General features: G+C 40.0%; 2 protein-coding genes across 5 annotated transcripts; one reads left to right on the forward strand and one right to left on the reverse strand.

Annotated features, from left to right (window-relative positions):
* Window positions 1-457: 457 nt before the first annotated feature.
* Window positions 458-8,498, forward strand: chordc1b (cysteine and histidine-rich domain (CHORD) containing 1b). Of its 2 annotated transcripts, none has more exons than XM_069672132.1 (11): window positions 458-617; window positions 3,742-3,791; window positions 3,869-3,925; window positions 4,083-4,243; window positions 4,910-5,010; window positions 5,299-5,357; window positions 6,226-6,296; window positions 6,539-6,644; window positions 6,797-6,937; window positions 7,030-7,092; window positions 7,271-8,498. In XM_069672132.1, the coding sequence occupies exons 1-11, from the start codon at window positions 554-556 to the stop codon at window positions 7,442-7,444; spliced, it is 1,047 nt and encodes a 348-aa protein (XP_069528233.1). In that variant the 5' UTR covers window positions 458-553; the 3' UTR covers window positions 7,445-8,498. The 2 variants fall into 2 exon arrangements, with proteins under 2 accessions (XP_069528233.1, XP_069528241.1); XM_069672140.1 differs by having other exon boundaries at window positions 6,818-6,937.
* A 797-nt stretch (window positions 8,499-9,295) lies between these two features.
* Window positions 9,296-13,250, reverse strand: LOC138597719 (tyrosinase-like). 3 transcript variants are annotated; one of them, XM_069669211.1, is made up of 6 exons: window positions 12,429-13,250; window positions 11,916-12,132; window positions 10,045-10,192; window positions 9,767-9,948; window positions 9,548-9,684; window positions 9,296-9,481 (listed from the first exon to the last, which is right to left on the reverse strand). In XM_069669211.1, the coding sequence occupies exons 1-6, from the start codon at window positions 13,248-13,250 to the stop codon at window positions 9,380-9,382; spliced, it is 1,608 nt and encodes a 535-aa protein (XP_069525312.1). In that variant the 3' UTR covers window positions 9,296-9,379. The 3 variants fall into 3 exon arrangements, with proteins under 3 accessions (XP_069525312.1, XP_069525305.1, XP_069525295.1); XM_069669204.1 differs by having other exon boundaries at window positions 9,296-9,490; XM_069669194.1 differs by having other exon boundaries at window positions 9,296-9,684.
* Between the last annotated feature and the right edge of the window lie 1,498 nt (window positions 13,251-14,748).

The raw sequence follows: 14,748 nt of genomic DNA on the forward strand, positions 1-14,748 counted from the left end.
CCAACAGATTTTTTTTAAAGAAAGAAAAAGAAAAACGCTCAAAGCAGCCGCGCAGAAGTCGATGGTGATGCCCGAGATGGAAAATTCATGTGAACATATCCCGAGAGGCAGTTGTCTACTAGGCTGCAGCCATCCTCGTAAAACTAAATAGCTATTGCCCCAGTTTCATGCACCTGACTACTGTATCCCTGAGTGCAGTGGTTTACTTCGGCTTAATCTGAAATAGTTAACGCAAAAGTGACGATAAAACAGTTAGGTGTTCGTTTGCTGAAAGGTAAAAGTCCGAAATAAATGTGGTATAAGGAACATGTCGCTCAGCGCCAAGTTTGGAAGCGGTCAGCATCAGTTGTCGCTTGTGTGGGACCGCTGTGCGCTCACAGGATGGAGGTGGCGGGTTGGGCTTTCTCCGAACGTTGCCGACTCTAGCCGACAACATCCGGAAGTGAGACCAGTGTAATGTACAGCAGTTTAAGGCAACGGTTGCGGTTCTGTATCTCACACACTCTAGCTTTTTAATTGTTAGCTACAGGTCAAACTTATTTCACTCGCCACTATGTCCGTTTTGTGTTATAACAAGGGATGTGGACAGCGATTTGACACAGAAAACAACCCAGACGGTGAGTAGTATCTTAGTCAACTCTCGCTGTGTTGCTAACAGTAACTGTTAGCACGCTAACGTTAACCTTTGATGCTCTGGAAATTTCTACAGGAGTAGGCCTGGTGCCCATGTAAGTTAGCTAACATGACACGAGCTGACTAGACCTCACACATTTATAACTTAATTCATGAACACTGTTGTAGCTAATCAGGAAATTATTAGCACGTGGGCCTTCTGTGATTTAGCATGATGTTGTTAGCATATTGAGCTCTGTTACTAGCGTTAGCAGGTTTGAGGGTAACGTTAGACTTTGAAGAGCCATTGTCCCGGACTGGACGTACTGTAAGCCCTTCGGAGTTAGCTACAGTTTGAAAAACGTGAGTTATCTACTTAACCGTATAGCACATCTCTCAACGCTATCAGCATCGCGAAAACAACTAGGTTAAATCCATTTTAAACTTCTGAAAGAGAGAGATGTCCATTTAAAACAAGTTAAATGTTCCGTTTTTGAAGGGAAATAACGTGATGTCTGTGTTAAGACATTTTGACACGCTTCATTTATAAAGTTAGTCCTTTATACTAGGTTTTAAGTGATTGAGAAGTCTTTCAATTGGCAACTTTCATATCGCTAGATCTAAAGTCCAAATCAAACGGAAGAGACACAAATAATGCCAAACTATTAAACTAAATTGAAGGGCACAGTGGGATTAATGAAACACGTAGACAGATGTGGAAAAATATGCCTAAAGAATCACCTCAGCCTCCCATTACACACAATATACAGACATAAGGGAATTGAACTACCTTCACCAAGTTTAGTAGTAGTATAAGACTTAACTTTTCCTTATTTAATGTTTATTTGTACAGGGACTATTAGTAAGTAAGTCGATGCAAAACACTACAGCATTTACAGCCTTGGCTAATTTGCAATGCCCGTCCCTAGATGGGCCTTTAAAATAAATTAAATCAACAACAAATACACAAGAGACAGTACAAAACTCAACAGCAATAAAACAGATATAACAATACATGATACAAAATATCCTAATAAAAAAGAAGGGAACAGGGACGGACAGAATCAAACATGATTACCTGACTGAGCCCTGTTCAAAAACGGTTTCAGTTTGAGTTTAAAATGCTCCCAGTCAGGGTCCAGTTAGAGCTCTTCAGGTAAGGCACATATTAATCCCCTGAACAGAAAATGTGCTTTGCCCAAGTGATAATTTACAAAAGGGCACCTTATAATCTCTGTTAGATGCCCCACGTGTTACAGAGCCTGATCCTCTCAGTGGAACTACACCACTTGAGGAGCCTACTGATGTAAGCATTTATGGACGAGTTTAAGATTAGCAAATTTAATAAAATTATCAAAACTTGACTTTATTTTTATTTTTTTAGAACATCACAGTGATGTGATCTTGTAGGCTTCCTGTCTAAAATTTTTATGGCACTATTATTTATCATCACCAGAGGCTTGATTGTTGAAGATGCTGCTTGTGACCAGGAGGTTATACAATAACTTGTATGTGCATACATTAGTAGCACACTACCTGAAGGGCTCAAGGAAAGCATTTTTGAACCCACACTGTTTGCTGCTAGCATTTGAATATCCGTCTATTTTAGTGAGAGCAGTCTCCCCAATAACCAGGAGTCTCATAAAGAAATCAGCACATATGAGATATGAAGCCATGACGTTATCACAGTTTTGAGTGCATATGTCTCTTCAAAACAGATGCAAAATCCTTTATAGTGTCTAACGTAACAAGAGATTTTAATTTCACGTACCATTATTACCGGGAAAAAAGGATTCCCTTTCTGTTAAAGTCATAGTTGAATTGTTTGGCACTCAGTTTATTTGGTGTACCCTCTCATGTGCGAAATAGTGGATTTGTAATTAATTCCTAACACATTTAGCTGATAACATGCATATTCAATTTTTAGCTAGTTCCCTTCATAAAACGTTGTGTACTTCCAGGAGTATAAAACAACTTTCAAATTCGCTTATGTGAAGTTGTGTAGGCATTTTCATTGTTATGATAGTTCACTTCTTTGTCTTCACTCTTTTAAAGTTTGCTCACGACCTCATTGTGTATGAAGCCACTGATCTTTATATAATTGAACGTTCAAGGTGTTATTCTTAGCTTAATCCCCACGGTAAAACCTCAATGAGTCCTTTATTTCCCTCCGTTTGAAATGTCCGCCTCTGTTTTCAAGTGATATAACACTGAGCGTCTGGCAATACACAAAGAGTCAAGTCCAATTTCCATTTTAATCAGATGCCTCTTTTCATAACAGTAGAGTAAATTAACATTACCTTTAGGGGCATCTAAGAGGTTTGTTTAAGGCAATAGCTTGGCAGGGGCAAAGCTCAGGCGAGACTTTAAATAAAAAGCTTAATTTATGGTGTCAGACAGACATTTGTTTACTCATTTCACACTGATGTATTTCCGAGGGCAAATTCTGAGTAGAGAACTTTAAAAAAAAATGTTGTACTTACACTTCAAGGTTAGATTAGAAAATTCTGATGTTATCTCAGATGTATCACAAATCAATGGGTTAAAATAGTATCAACATTTGTGTCAGTTTCAGGGGTTTGTTTGTCTAATTAATCTCTCTGTATAGTAGTGAAAGTTGTAGTCCTTTTCCTTAAATGAAACTCAAGTTTAATACTTAGTTTTGAAAACATCATTATCTACTACAACTCAGATTCTCTTTCTCCTTTGGGTTTTCTTTTGGGGGGAGAAACTGAGTCTGATTGTTTCCTTATTCATGAATTATTCTGTATCAACGTCTCTTTTGGACGTTTGGAGCAGTTCGTGATCTGAGTACAAACACTGCCGGCCGAAGTTGTTTTGAGAAAGATTTACACATAAAAGGAGGAGCAAGTGCACACCGGAAAAAATTGAATTTCCCCTCTGGGTTTAATAAAGTATAAATTATGTCTTGACATCACTGATGTTGAATTGTTTTCCGGAGAAAGGGTTCAAACACGTGGAAATCATTTCAGATTCGTAGTAGCTGTTGATTCTTAAACTTTCTCGCCTGCTTTTAACACACTCTGCTCATGAAATTGACTTTTTGTCTTCTTATATCGCCAAATATTTTCCTTCTATATAAATTAAGTTTCTGTTTTGTTTTCACAGATGGCTGCACCTATCACCCAGGAGTGCCAGTATTCCACGATGCATTGAAGGTAGGACGCCTGAAAATGAACAGTTGCTTTATGTTCTTTTTCTGGTCAAACTTATTATCCGTCTGAAATTTCTCCAGGGATGGTCCTGCTGCAAGAGACGTACGACTGACTTCTCAGACTTCCTCAGCATTGTTGTGAGTTTTTGTTCCTGTTTTTAATCCATACTTTTAATCCTCCACAGTCATGTTTCCATTGTCTATTGTTTTCATAAGCATCGACTGCCACCTTTTTACTTTTGCCTGAGTGCTCATTATTGGCGAGCGCAGTACAGTGAATTTCTCCTGTGTACAGGGCTGTACGAAGGGTCCCCACAACAAGGAGAAGCCCCCTGAGGCCGTGAAACCAGATGTGACATCATCGGGAGAAAAGAAAGATGGAGATGACCAAAAACCAAAGTTTAACGAGTACATCATCTCTGCACCAATGCCTCAGGAGGCAATACGAAGACCAAGGTTGTACAGCTGGCTTCAGCCGTAGTTTTCTTTATGTGTAATCAATAATTCAGGAATACCCTTGACTCTTATCTATATGCAGAAAACCCCTCCTTTAGAACTGTTTTTTGGAGATACAAAGTTCAGGCTTAATGATGACAGAAATCGTTTCCCAACTTTAAATGTGCATTCCCTTTATAGAATGAAATGTAAAGGAAAGAAATAAGCCAAGAAGAACACTCTATTCTCCATTCAGTACCCAACAAGGCTTCCAATTTCAAGCTGTACATCCTTATTATCCCCATCAACGACATTCAGCTCTTTATTATTCTAGTTTAGTATCAAATACAAAAGACCTTTGGGCTGAAATCTCATTCAGAGGATCCATTCAGAATAATGGCATTCTCTAGTCTTTAACCAGATACTTCCCACAAGAGTTAAAACGGATAATATGGACTAGTGAGTGATGAAGCCATTATAACTGAATAGTGAAACTCCTCTCAAGTCACGAAATGCTCTTAAAGCCTAATTGACTTTACACTGAGGTGGGCAATAATGTACTTCTTAATTACATTAAAAACCAAAGTACCCTTTCAAATAGTTTTTCACAAGTTAATTAGACAAAAAATATGTTTGTCTTTACCGTTGTTGTTTTTTTATGCCTAACTTTCTTCCTTACTGTTACAGTGCTGATGAGCCGATGGTGAGAATGCAGCATAAAGTCTCTGCCTCTCTGAAGCAGGCTCTGGAGAAATTAAAGCTTTCTGAAAATGCAGCAGAGAACAAAGGTGAGAAGAGAACTACACCTCCCCCTTCTCCTGTCTCCTTTACTATGTTTTAGTCTTCTTTATCGTAGACTTTCTCGCACTTCTTGTTATAGTAGACGGGAAGGTCATGTTGACAGTGGAAGTTAATGGACAGCCGCTGGGATTTTAGCCCTCACCTGTGTCATTCACATCATGGCATTTGAGCTGACAGAACAACTCATCAGAACTGCAGATGCATTTTTTATGATGCTCTTTTCGAAGTGTGGGTGTCAATTATTTGTCTCACTTTATTCATTTCTCTCTTACTAGAGGAAGAAAGTGACGAGATCAAGATCGGGACATGTTGTAAAAATGGAGGATGTACAAAAGTAAGTGAATTTGTCACTGGAAAACACTGGAATGAATTCTCCTGTAGGGCCATAACCGCAGCTGAAATTGAACATTTTAGCACTAAATTCATGCTCAGAAGTTATTGTGGGCTCTGCCAATAAATTCCCAGCCCAAATTGAATTCTCTGAACAGACGTCATTAAACAAATACAAAAACAAATCACGATGATCCGAGCTTTAACGGCGCCCCAAAAGAGCTCACAGCTCCGGGTAAGGGGAAGTACGTCTGGCTCGTTTCCTCCTCCTCCATGTTTGCTCTGAGACAAATGCACAGCAAATAATTTAGCTCAAGTTAATCCGGCCTGTCAGAGCAGAAACATCAAGATTGGAGAATAAATTGTGGGAAAGATTTGCATTGACTTGGGATTTAAAGACGCTTGAAGTGGAACTTAATGATTTACATAATTGTACCTTAACTGATTTGATTGAGAGCCACGAGATATTTTCTCATGCTCTGCCGGCTTTAAGTTGATTAATCAGTTTGGGTTGTGCTAGAGACTAGACTTGTACTTTATGTAGTCATTATTTAGTCCCAGAAAATTATCACCATTTTATTACAATATTTTTACAATTATTTTTTATAATATTACAATATTAATTTATTTAAAAATATTAGATCTTATTGAATTTATCCATTCATCTCCAAAGAGGTCAAAGTACTGCGGAAACATTTTAAGACTTGTCAGTTCATATAAATGACGGGAAATCCTGAGACTATTAACTAAGAGTTGTGTTAATTGAGGATAACTAAAGTGCCATAGATGTTCAGATCCGCCCTATATTTAGTTTTTATAATAAAACCAATCTGCGCCAGTCTTCTGAAGTTCGTCTTTGTTGTTATCTTCAGAGTTTTGATGGACCTGCAAGCGATTCAGACGTGTGCTCATACCACTCAGGATTTCCTATCTTCCATGAAGGGTTAGTATTTCTGCTCATCTTTTATCTTTTATTTAAGAATTTTTCAATTCAAGTTAAAAAACGTTTGATCTGTGTCTCCCTGTATTTCCATTAAATTGGAGACAAATCTGGAAACTGGTAAAGCGCAACACAACTGTTTCCTGTTCCACTTCCTGGTTGTCTTGTTTACTGACTCTCTTGAGTGACAAGTTATTGAGTGCTAAAAAAACAACAACAGTTGTATCTTTTTCCTGCCTCTTTAGGATGAAATACTGGAGCTGCTGTAAGAGGAAAACCTCTGACTTCAACACCTTCCTCTCTCAAGAGGGTTGCACCAAAGGAACACATCTATGGAGGAAAAAGGATGAGGTGGGTTTGCGTTTGACAGTGAGTGATCGTTTATGTGTGGAAATTCTGCGTGAGAGAGCCTCAGCTGTGACTCCATCTAGTGGTGTGCGGCAAATACTTCCACTTTGGAGAAAGTGTTTGCTGAATTTGTGAATCATATGATGTTTTGAAAGGTGTTTATCCGGATCTTGCAGGGTAAGAAAGTAGTTCCATGTCGGTTTGATTGGCACCAGACCGGAGCGCAGGTCATCATCTCCATCTACGCCAAGAACGGCGTCCCAGAGCTATGCTACGTGGATGCAAACAGCACCACGGTGAGCAGCACTCTTTTTCTGTTCATATCTAGGCTCCTTAGGTTTTGATTAAGTTTTTCTGAACCTCTTTTTTTCTCTCTTCTTTATTTCAGCTCGACATCCACGTTATATTTGAGGGAGAGAAGGAATTCCAGCAGAAGATCAGCTTGTGGGGAGTAAGTACAGCATCACTCTCAACCTGACGTAACATCTTCTATATGTCTGTTTTAATCTATAAACATTAGTACAGCCCTAATTGTTTTCATGTCTATAATAACAGGCCGTTTTTTATTCTAAAGTAACTCTTTTTACCACCTGTATGTAAAGCCACTCATTACTCACCTTTCCTTGCAGGTGATAGATGTGAGTAAAAGTATAGTGAACATGATGGCCGCCAAGATCGAGGTAGCCATGAAGAAGTCCGAGCCCATGTCATGGGCTCGTCTGGACCTCCCTACCCCCGTCATCCTGCCCAAGGAGAACGAGAAGAAAGAGGAGGAGGATGATAGTGAGGATGAAGATGAATGATGAGGAATTAAAATACAATCATAGCGTTTATTTTTAGCTGAATACAAGGCCAGCAGTCCATTCCTTACCTCTTTAAAGAGTCGCCTCTTTTGCTGTCATGGAACTTTGGCCTCTTACAGTGCTTTTACCCTTTCACTCTTACAAGTCACCGTACTTGATTTTTGCCTGTTTTTCTCAAGTTTTGTCCCTTTTTATCGGTCATTATGTAGGTTGAAATGCTAAAGACTCTTGGAGTATTTTTTACAACAGTTTTTCACTCAAGTATTGAAAGATTATAGGGCGAACACTGACAGTTTATACACTTTAAATCAAGGTAGACACAGTTATTAATTGCACTGACATCCCCTGGAAAATAACACCACACAGTAAGATGAGAGTCAGGTGTGATCACGCTTACTCCCAAGAGCCATAAAACCTTTCATATGGACCTTTTGATGGACCACGGTAACAACCATCCTCTGTTTTAACCAGGTTTGGTTGAAGATTCATTCCACCTTTTGGTTGCATACGTTAAATCCACAGCAGCGTCAATGCTGCCTTCACAGAAATATTCCATTGTCTGTGGGATGATAAAGCTGCTCTATGTAGATTGACTAAAACATTTGGAACTGTAAACGTCCACACTTCCGTCATGCAGAGTTTATTCTGAATAAAATGTTTCATAAGAAAAATATATAAAATAAAATAATCCTCTGAAAGTTGGAAGCAAACTTCCTCACTGTTTTTCACAGTTATAATTGTAGAGCTCTAAATTAGTTTGTTTTTTTAATCATGATTATATCTGATGTATATTTTGTACAAGTTTTGCCTCCAAATGATCAATGTTATATTTATCTCATTGTCTCATTGTGACAATGAGAATGTACTGTTATATCTGAGAATGCCATTTGAATACAAGGTATTTAAAACAAAGTACTGTATTAGTAAAATGCTATGCTAGGCAGCATGTCTCAAGGCTTAGAATGTATGAATTATATGTGGCTGAATGAGGCCGTGACGCAAGGGTGAAAGCTAATATGGAACCAATTCATCTTACCAAAAATAAACTTTTGTGTTGAACTTTTAAAACAGGCTGATGTGTGTGATGGTTTTATATCCTACTGTGAATCTCTAATGCTGACATACAGCTCATGCTGCACCAAACTCGCCCAATCCAATCCAGCCCAATGACCTCTTGGAGTGAAAACATTTCTTTAGAATCCAAGTAGGTGTAACCTTTCAAGCGAACATTTTGGACCGCAAGCAACTTTGGGAATTGCAGTGACTTTTACAAAATGTCAAAGTTTTTCAAACTATTACACAACTCTTCTTAAAAGTTCAGAAAACTGAACTGTGTCTGGATGCCGAGGAGACGTCTCAGACCTTGACATCTATGCCGACATTATCACTTTTTTTCTCCTTTCCACAAGCGTGTCTCACAGCACAAACATTAATCAATTTACTGTTAGCCAGAAAGTGTGGTTCAGTCAACTCCCACACAAAGATAATAAAAGAGAAGTCCCTCAAGGCCTCTGAAAAATGTATCTGAAGAGTTAGCGTCTCTCTCTGGAGGAAATCGTTTGCCTGCGTGCATAGCTGATGCAACACTGCAGAGCCGGATTTTGGAGCTAAACAGCTCAATCCACTTTAACCTCAGAAAGTAAATTCAAAAAGTCATAACGACAGAAACCATTTAAGATCTAGAGACCATGTCGGAAATTGCCAAATTGGTAAAACTTGACAAGTTACAAGTTGTGGGTGGAATGTGCCTTTAATATAACCCATTTAAAAAGTTGCTACATGCAGTTTTTTTTACACTTTTAATACAGTTTAAATACAGTGCAATTAACAAAGATAATAGGGTCATTACAATTAGTCAATATAATGTATATTTTACAGTGCTCGGATATTAATATTTATAGATACGTGCGCCATCATACAGGGTTGTCTGTGCCTTCATATAGTTGTTTGGTAGTTACGGTTGTAGGTCTCCTCAGTGTCACTGCCCACGATAAGGGGCTGTCTCTCCGGGATGCTGTCCAAGGTAATTGGCTTTTTCTCTGGGATCTGGAAAAGATTAAATAAGTAGCTCCAGTTCCCTGAATGCAGCCTGTCCCAGTCTACTCTCCGTTTTACACTTAGGACAGCAGCAGCCATTGACACGGCTAAAATTCCTCCAAAGAGCCCTGCAAGGATCAGCCAGGGCCACACATTCCTCAGTTCGTCCAGGTAAGGACGCATGGCCTCTGCTATCCACTGGTCTGTGAGAAGATAGAAGTGGTTACAGAAATGTGACTGAAATGTTTCTTTTTACTTTTGAGTTTTTAGAAAAGCACCACTTACTAGTATTGAGCAGGTTTGAATATTCATATCCCAGCTCTTTGGTTGAAATAAAGTAGTCTCTGTTTCTGCGCAGGGGCAGGAAGGGCACCATGTGGTATCTGGCGTTGTGCCCAATGGGAGCATTGGACTCTGGGTACTGTGTTGGAGATGGCTCATGCCTCCTGAGCCACTCCTCAAAAATGCTTTCATGGAAAAAAAAATGAAGACAGAGTACAATTATTAAGTGCAAGCGGGTATATTTACTTTGATTTTTAAATGTCTATTTGTGCAGGTCTTACCTGTCGACATAAGCATGATGGAGGAGGAATATGGGGTCATTAGCTGAGCCCTGCACTGAGGACATGGACCCGTTCATGAATACGTGGAGAGCAGCGTGCATGTTCAAACGAAGACTGTTTCCTAACCCCGTCTGAGGATCCCCAAATCCTGCAAGATGAAATATTTAATCAGCACTACAGCATGCAACGGTCAGAGAAACACATTAATATTGTTGTAAAATGAGGTAAAGTTACAAAAAGTTAAAACAAATAATGGCAAAGGACTTTTCTAACAGACTAGCCTAACCAGGACGTTTGTGATATGTAAATACATTCAGATCTGATGTAGTTTTTATCACCAAACCCTCTAAATATGTTTGATTATGTACCTTATTGTGAAAGCTGTGCTGCTTTCAAACTAGAAAACAGAAAACAGATGTTTAGTTAAGTGTCTTTGAGCCTTCCTTCAAGCTTTAAGCTGCAGAATTGTATAAACCTGAGACCATTGTTGAAGTCAACCTTAAGATAAAAAGAACCCAGATATCATATATATTTGTGGAAATCACATGAGACTCAGCAGACATGTTTGTGATGCACAAAAGGCTAAGTAAATGTCAATCCTGGACAACAGTCCTTTTGATTACTTGTAACCCTTAGTCTCACTAACTGTAACATTCAGTGCACTCTTGAAAAGGGTTACTGTTCAAGATGAGATCAGATGAGAGGGGAGGAGTTTACAGTAGGGGAGGTTACACGGGGTATTGGCTGGGTGTTTTCAGGGCAAATAACTTTGAGACAATGCTGCTGCACCAGGACGTTTTTTTTGAATGGATTCTGCCAATGTGTTGTTGTTAATAACCTCAGCCTGCTACTATTCATTGTTTTGGTTCACTTTCAATGACCTTTCAGTTACCTGCTCAAGTGCCTTCTTTCCTGTCCTTCCTCACTCTGTGCAGTGTTATTCCAGTTGTTGAGTTGATGACATAAACACTGGCGACAATTAGGAATAAAGACTGCTGGAGGATAACTAATCAGATAACTACGTCTCCTCACCTCATTAATGTATCCTGACCGATGCACCATCCTGTTTACGGTCTTAACCCATAACGAACTAGCCCTACCTTATCACCTCACAAACATTATGGATCAATTAGCACCAGCAAAATCTCTTCTCCTGAATGTGCAAAAAAGCACTTGCTTCCTAAGTTAAATACTGATTTATGTTTATCACACAGAAAAACATCCTTTCATCCATTGCTTTATCCATTTATCTGACCTCTGCCTCACTCATTTAAATGGTTGAATAGCTCTTTGATACGTGTGATTAAATGTGCAAAGCGGAGAAATTATCATAGTCAGATCACATCAGAGCTGAAGCGCCTTTTTCAGTTACAGTGTAAGTTGTTATTAAGGGCTTCTTAAACATATGCATTCATTTATAAAGCCTCAGAATTGCTAATAATAATCGACAAATTACACTGATAAATGAGCTGCAAACTCCTTACCAGCTTGTTAGAATAAATGTGATGTTATAATTTCATATTAAAACTAACTGGGATTTTCAGATTAAAAGCACTGACTTGTTTTTACCAAGAGTTACCCTTTTAGTCCTGAGCACTGTCGCCTTTTTGTCTATCATGTCTACCAAGTCTGTCTGCTGTTGATCATGTGTGTGTCAAAGGAGGCTGACTCACTTACTGTAAACCAATGGGTACAAATAAAGTAACCTGAACCTGTGACTATCCCTTCTTCTGTTTGCAGGTTAAAACAGCGAGTGAAGAGGAGCAGAGCAGTAAAGTGTATAATGTAAGATGAAGCTGCCATGTGAGGAGCAGGACAGTCAGTGTGTGTGTGTGTGTGTGTATATTTGTGGTCATTCATGCTTGTCTGACCTTCCAGAGTGTTCCTGAAGCTCATGTTGGCACTGCGGTCCATGGCTCCGGTGTCATAGTTGTTCAGACTGAGAGTGAACGCCACCTCTGCTGATGTCGGCAATCGTTCAACGACGTTGGGACTTTGGTTTCCAGGGTTACGACGCAACGGGCCCTCCTCTGTGACATCACATAACACACCTGCTGCACTGTATTCCTCTGCTCGGGAGCAAAATACCTGTTCACGGAGACACAAATACCAGCGATAATGTGTATGCAAGACATTTGTTCATTGCATTGTGACTTTGTGAGAGTGCCTGCTTTAGGTTTACTGTGTTTCTGACAAGGTAAATCTAAACCCCTAAAGATTGGGCTTTAAACAACTTTTTAGAACTAAATTTCAATATTTGAATTGCAAAGTCAGTCCTCTTACATAATAGGCCTACTCTAGGCTAGGGATGAATAGAAAAGAACAGAGGGAAAGAAAACAACTGTTTTGGCAAGAAGATGTAGGAGTTATTTTTGCATGTTTACCTTCCAAGAAGAGAAGACCGAGCCTGGGCTGAGGAAACTAGGATCCTGCGGGCTCCGGGCCCCCATCAGCTCGTCTGTGCACACGTCACAGTCCTGGGCATCTCTCCAGTCCCAGTACGGGATCGTAAAGGTCATATCCCCGGTCAGCCTCCTGATCTCATGCTCCCACAGCAGCAGGTACAGACGGTGCCACGGGAGGAACGCAGGGGCCCAATGTGCAAAGTCCACATTGCTCCATACATTTCCAGGCCCGCCTAACAGAGCCTCCCGGGATACGTAGTAATGTAACCACACAAACACATCATACACAGATACGTCAGCAAACATGGGGTTGGTGCCGTTTTCCATCTCCTGGTAGGTCCCTGTCGCCACAACGTAGTCCCTGCTTACTGTCTCCTTGGCCAGGTTCAAGTAGGACACCAGTTTGATCCTCTCGTCATGGGTTAGGTGAAAAACATTCCTCCTCAGAGACGCCCTCCACTGAGTACAGTTATCCCCATAGTAGCCAAACGTACAGTCTGCACAGTTGAAACCCATGAAGTTCCCTTCACACTGGCAAGTCCGGTTGTAGAAAACCAAGGGCCACTTCTCCCTGTCATCCAACCCGGAGAAGGGATACTGCGGCCCGTCCGGCTCGTCCGGCACCTCCACATCCTGGCAGGAGCCCCGGCCCGAGCTGACTCCACAGGGGGAGCCGTCTCCTTCCCAGGCCGGGCAGCACTCCTTGGAGAGCAAAGATTCCTGGTTGGCACACAGACGAGGGAACTGTTGATGAGAAGGTGTAAAATATGCTATGAAACTAATAAGAATCAAAGGCCACATCCTGGCAGGACGAGGAGTCCCTGACAAATAAACACACAAAGTGGGAGAGCCCATGTGAGTCACACAGGCTTAAATTCTTTTTTTCGGGCACCCCCTCCTCTTTGTTGAGCCAGTCACATGCTGCTTAACCTCAGGGTGAAGCTTACATTGTGAGAGGGGGAAATCAGCCCTGATGCACACAACCCAAAACTGCAGCCAGACTCCTTTCAGAGAAAAAAAAACATTACTCTTTTTAAAATTGATTAAGCATTGCTACAAGGGGATTTGTAGTGTAACTGTACTACTCAGTGGGGGCTTAATGAAAGATTAAAGTAATTATTCCCACCTGCAGTGAATCACATAATGATATAACAAAGCATATTTCACCAAAGTAAAAAAAAAAAAAGTCAAACTGACGACTATATGATGAGAAAACAGGATAATGTTGTAGTTTTAATGATTTCTCAGTGATTTTCTGCTGGGAATGTGGTCTACTTCCTGCTCAGGGTCATCAGATTAAAACAGGCACATACCTCATGATCTGTCTCCACACACACACACATTTATACACACACACACACACACACACACACTCTACCACTAACAGGGCTTAAGTAAACTGTTTTTCCTGACATTATGGTATGAAAATCACCATAAAAACAGAGACCACAGAGAGGGAATTATAGAGGATGAACCGAGCAGTGGTTAAACCTCAAAGATGAAACGCCTACAAACTGTGTCGGGTATAAAGAAATGAAAAATAAGCTCCTGTTAAATGCTTGATTTAGAATATGTGAAAGAAAGGATTTTTTTAAAGGCACAATTTTCCTAAACTGAAACTCTTTGTTTTTATTGGAATGTGACATTTACGACTCCAACTCATATGATCCCACGTTAATGTATGTCATCACCCACAGTGTGAACTCATTCAGGAACTGAAAACAAAGGATTAGTTCAGGACCAGCTAATGAAAAAAAACACAATTAAGGCCAGCCACTGCCTAAAGTAAGAATATATGAATATTTACATTCATACAACTCTTTTTGAGAAAAGCCAAAAGGCAAACATTGTTTACTCCAAAGAATCACCCTTTGGCCTTTCTTAGTATCACTTTCATCTGACTCTCTTCACCTGAGACCACAGCCAGTATGACCTCTGACCTTTAGTCTCATGATTGTGAGACTGTTTGCATGTGATATTCATAGGGCAAGAACATGATGGATGTGTGATAGCAAATAACTCCCCACTAGAGGGCGCAATGCGACAACTTCAGATATCTTTCTCTTTCTAAAAATTCACCAGTGATTTCTTTTCTTTCTCTCTGTCGCTCCAGGCAACTAACAGCTGCATTTTTGCATAAAGACATTCATTCTGTCTGTTATTTGGCTCCTAATCCTGGATTCCCCACGTAAACAACAACCCCAGTCACAAATTTGACCTCCATTTGTTTAGGCTTTCTAAGTATCTGCTGAAAAGATGTTTGTTATTGGATATGAGTCACACATCTTAACCTAGAAAA

The sequence above is a fragment of the Semicossyphus pulcher genome, unplaced genomic scaffold (assembly GCF_022749685.1).
Source record: "Semicossyphus pulcher isolate SPU_LCO1_2020_fin unplaced genomic scaffold, fSemPul1.0.p SCAF_10, whole genome shotgun sequence".
Lineage (NCBI taxonomy): Eukaryota > Metazoa > Chordata > Actinopteri > Labriformes > Labridae > Semicossyphus > Semicossyphus pulcher.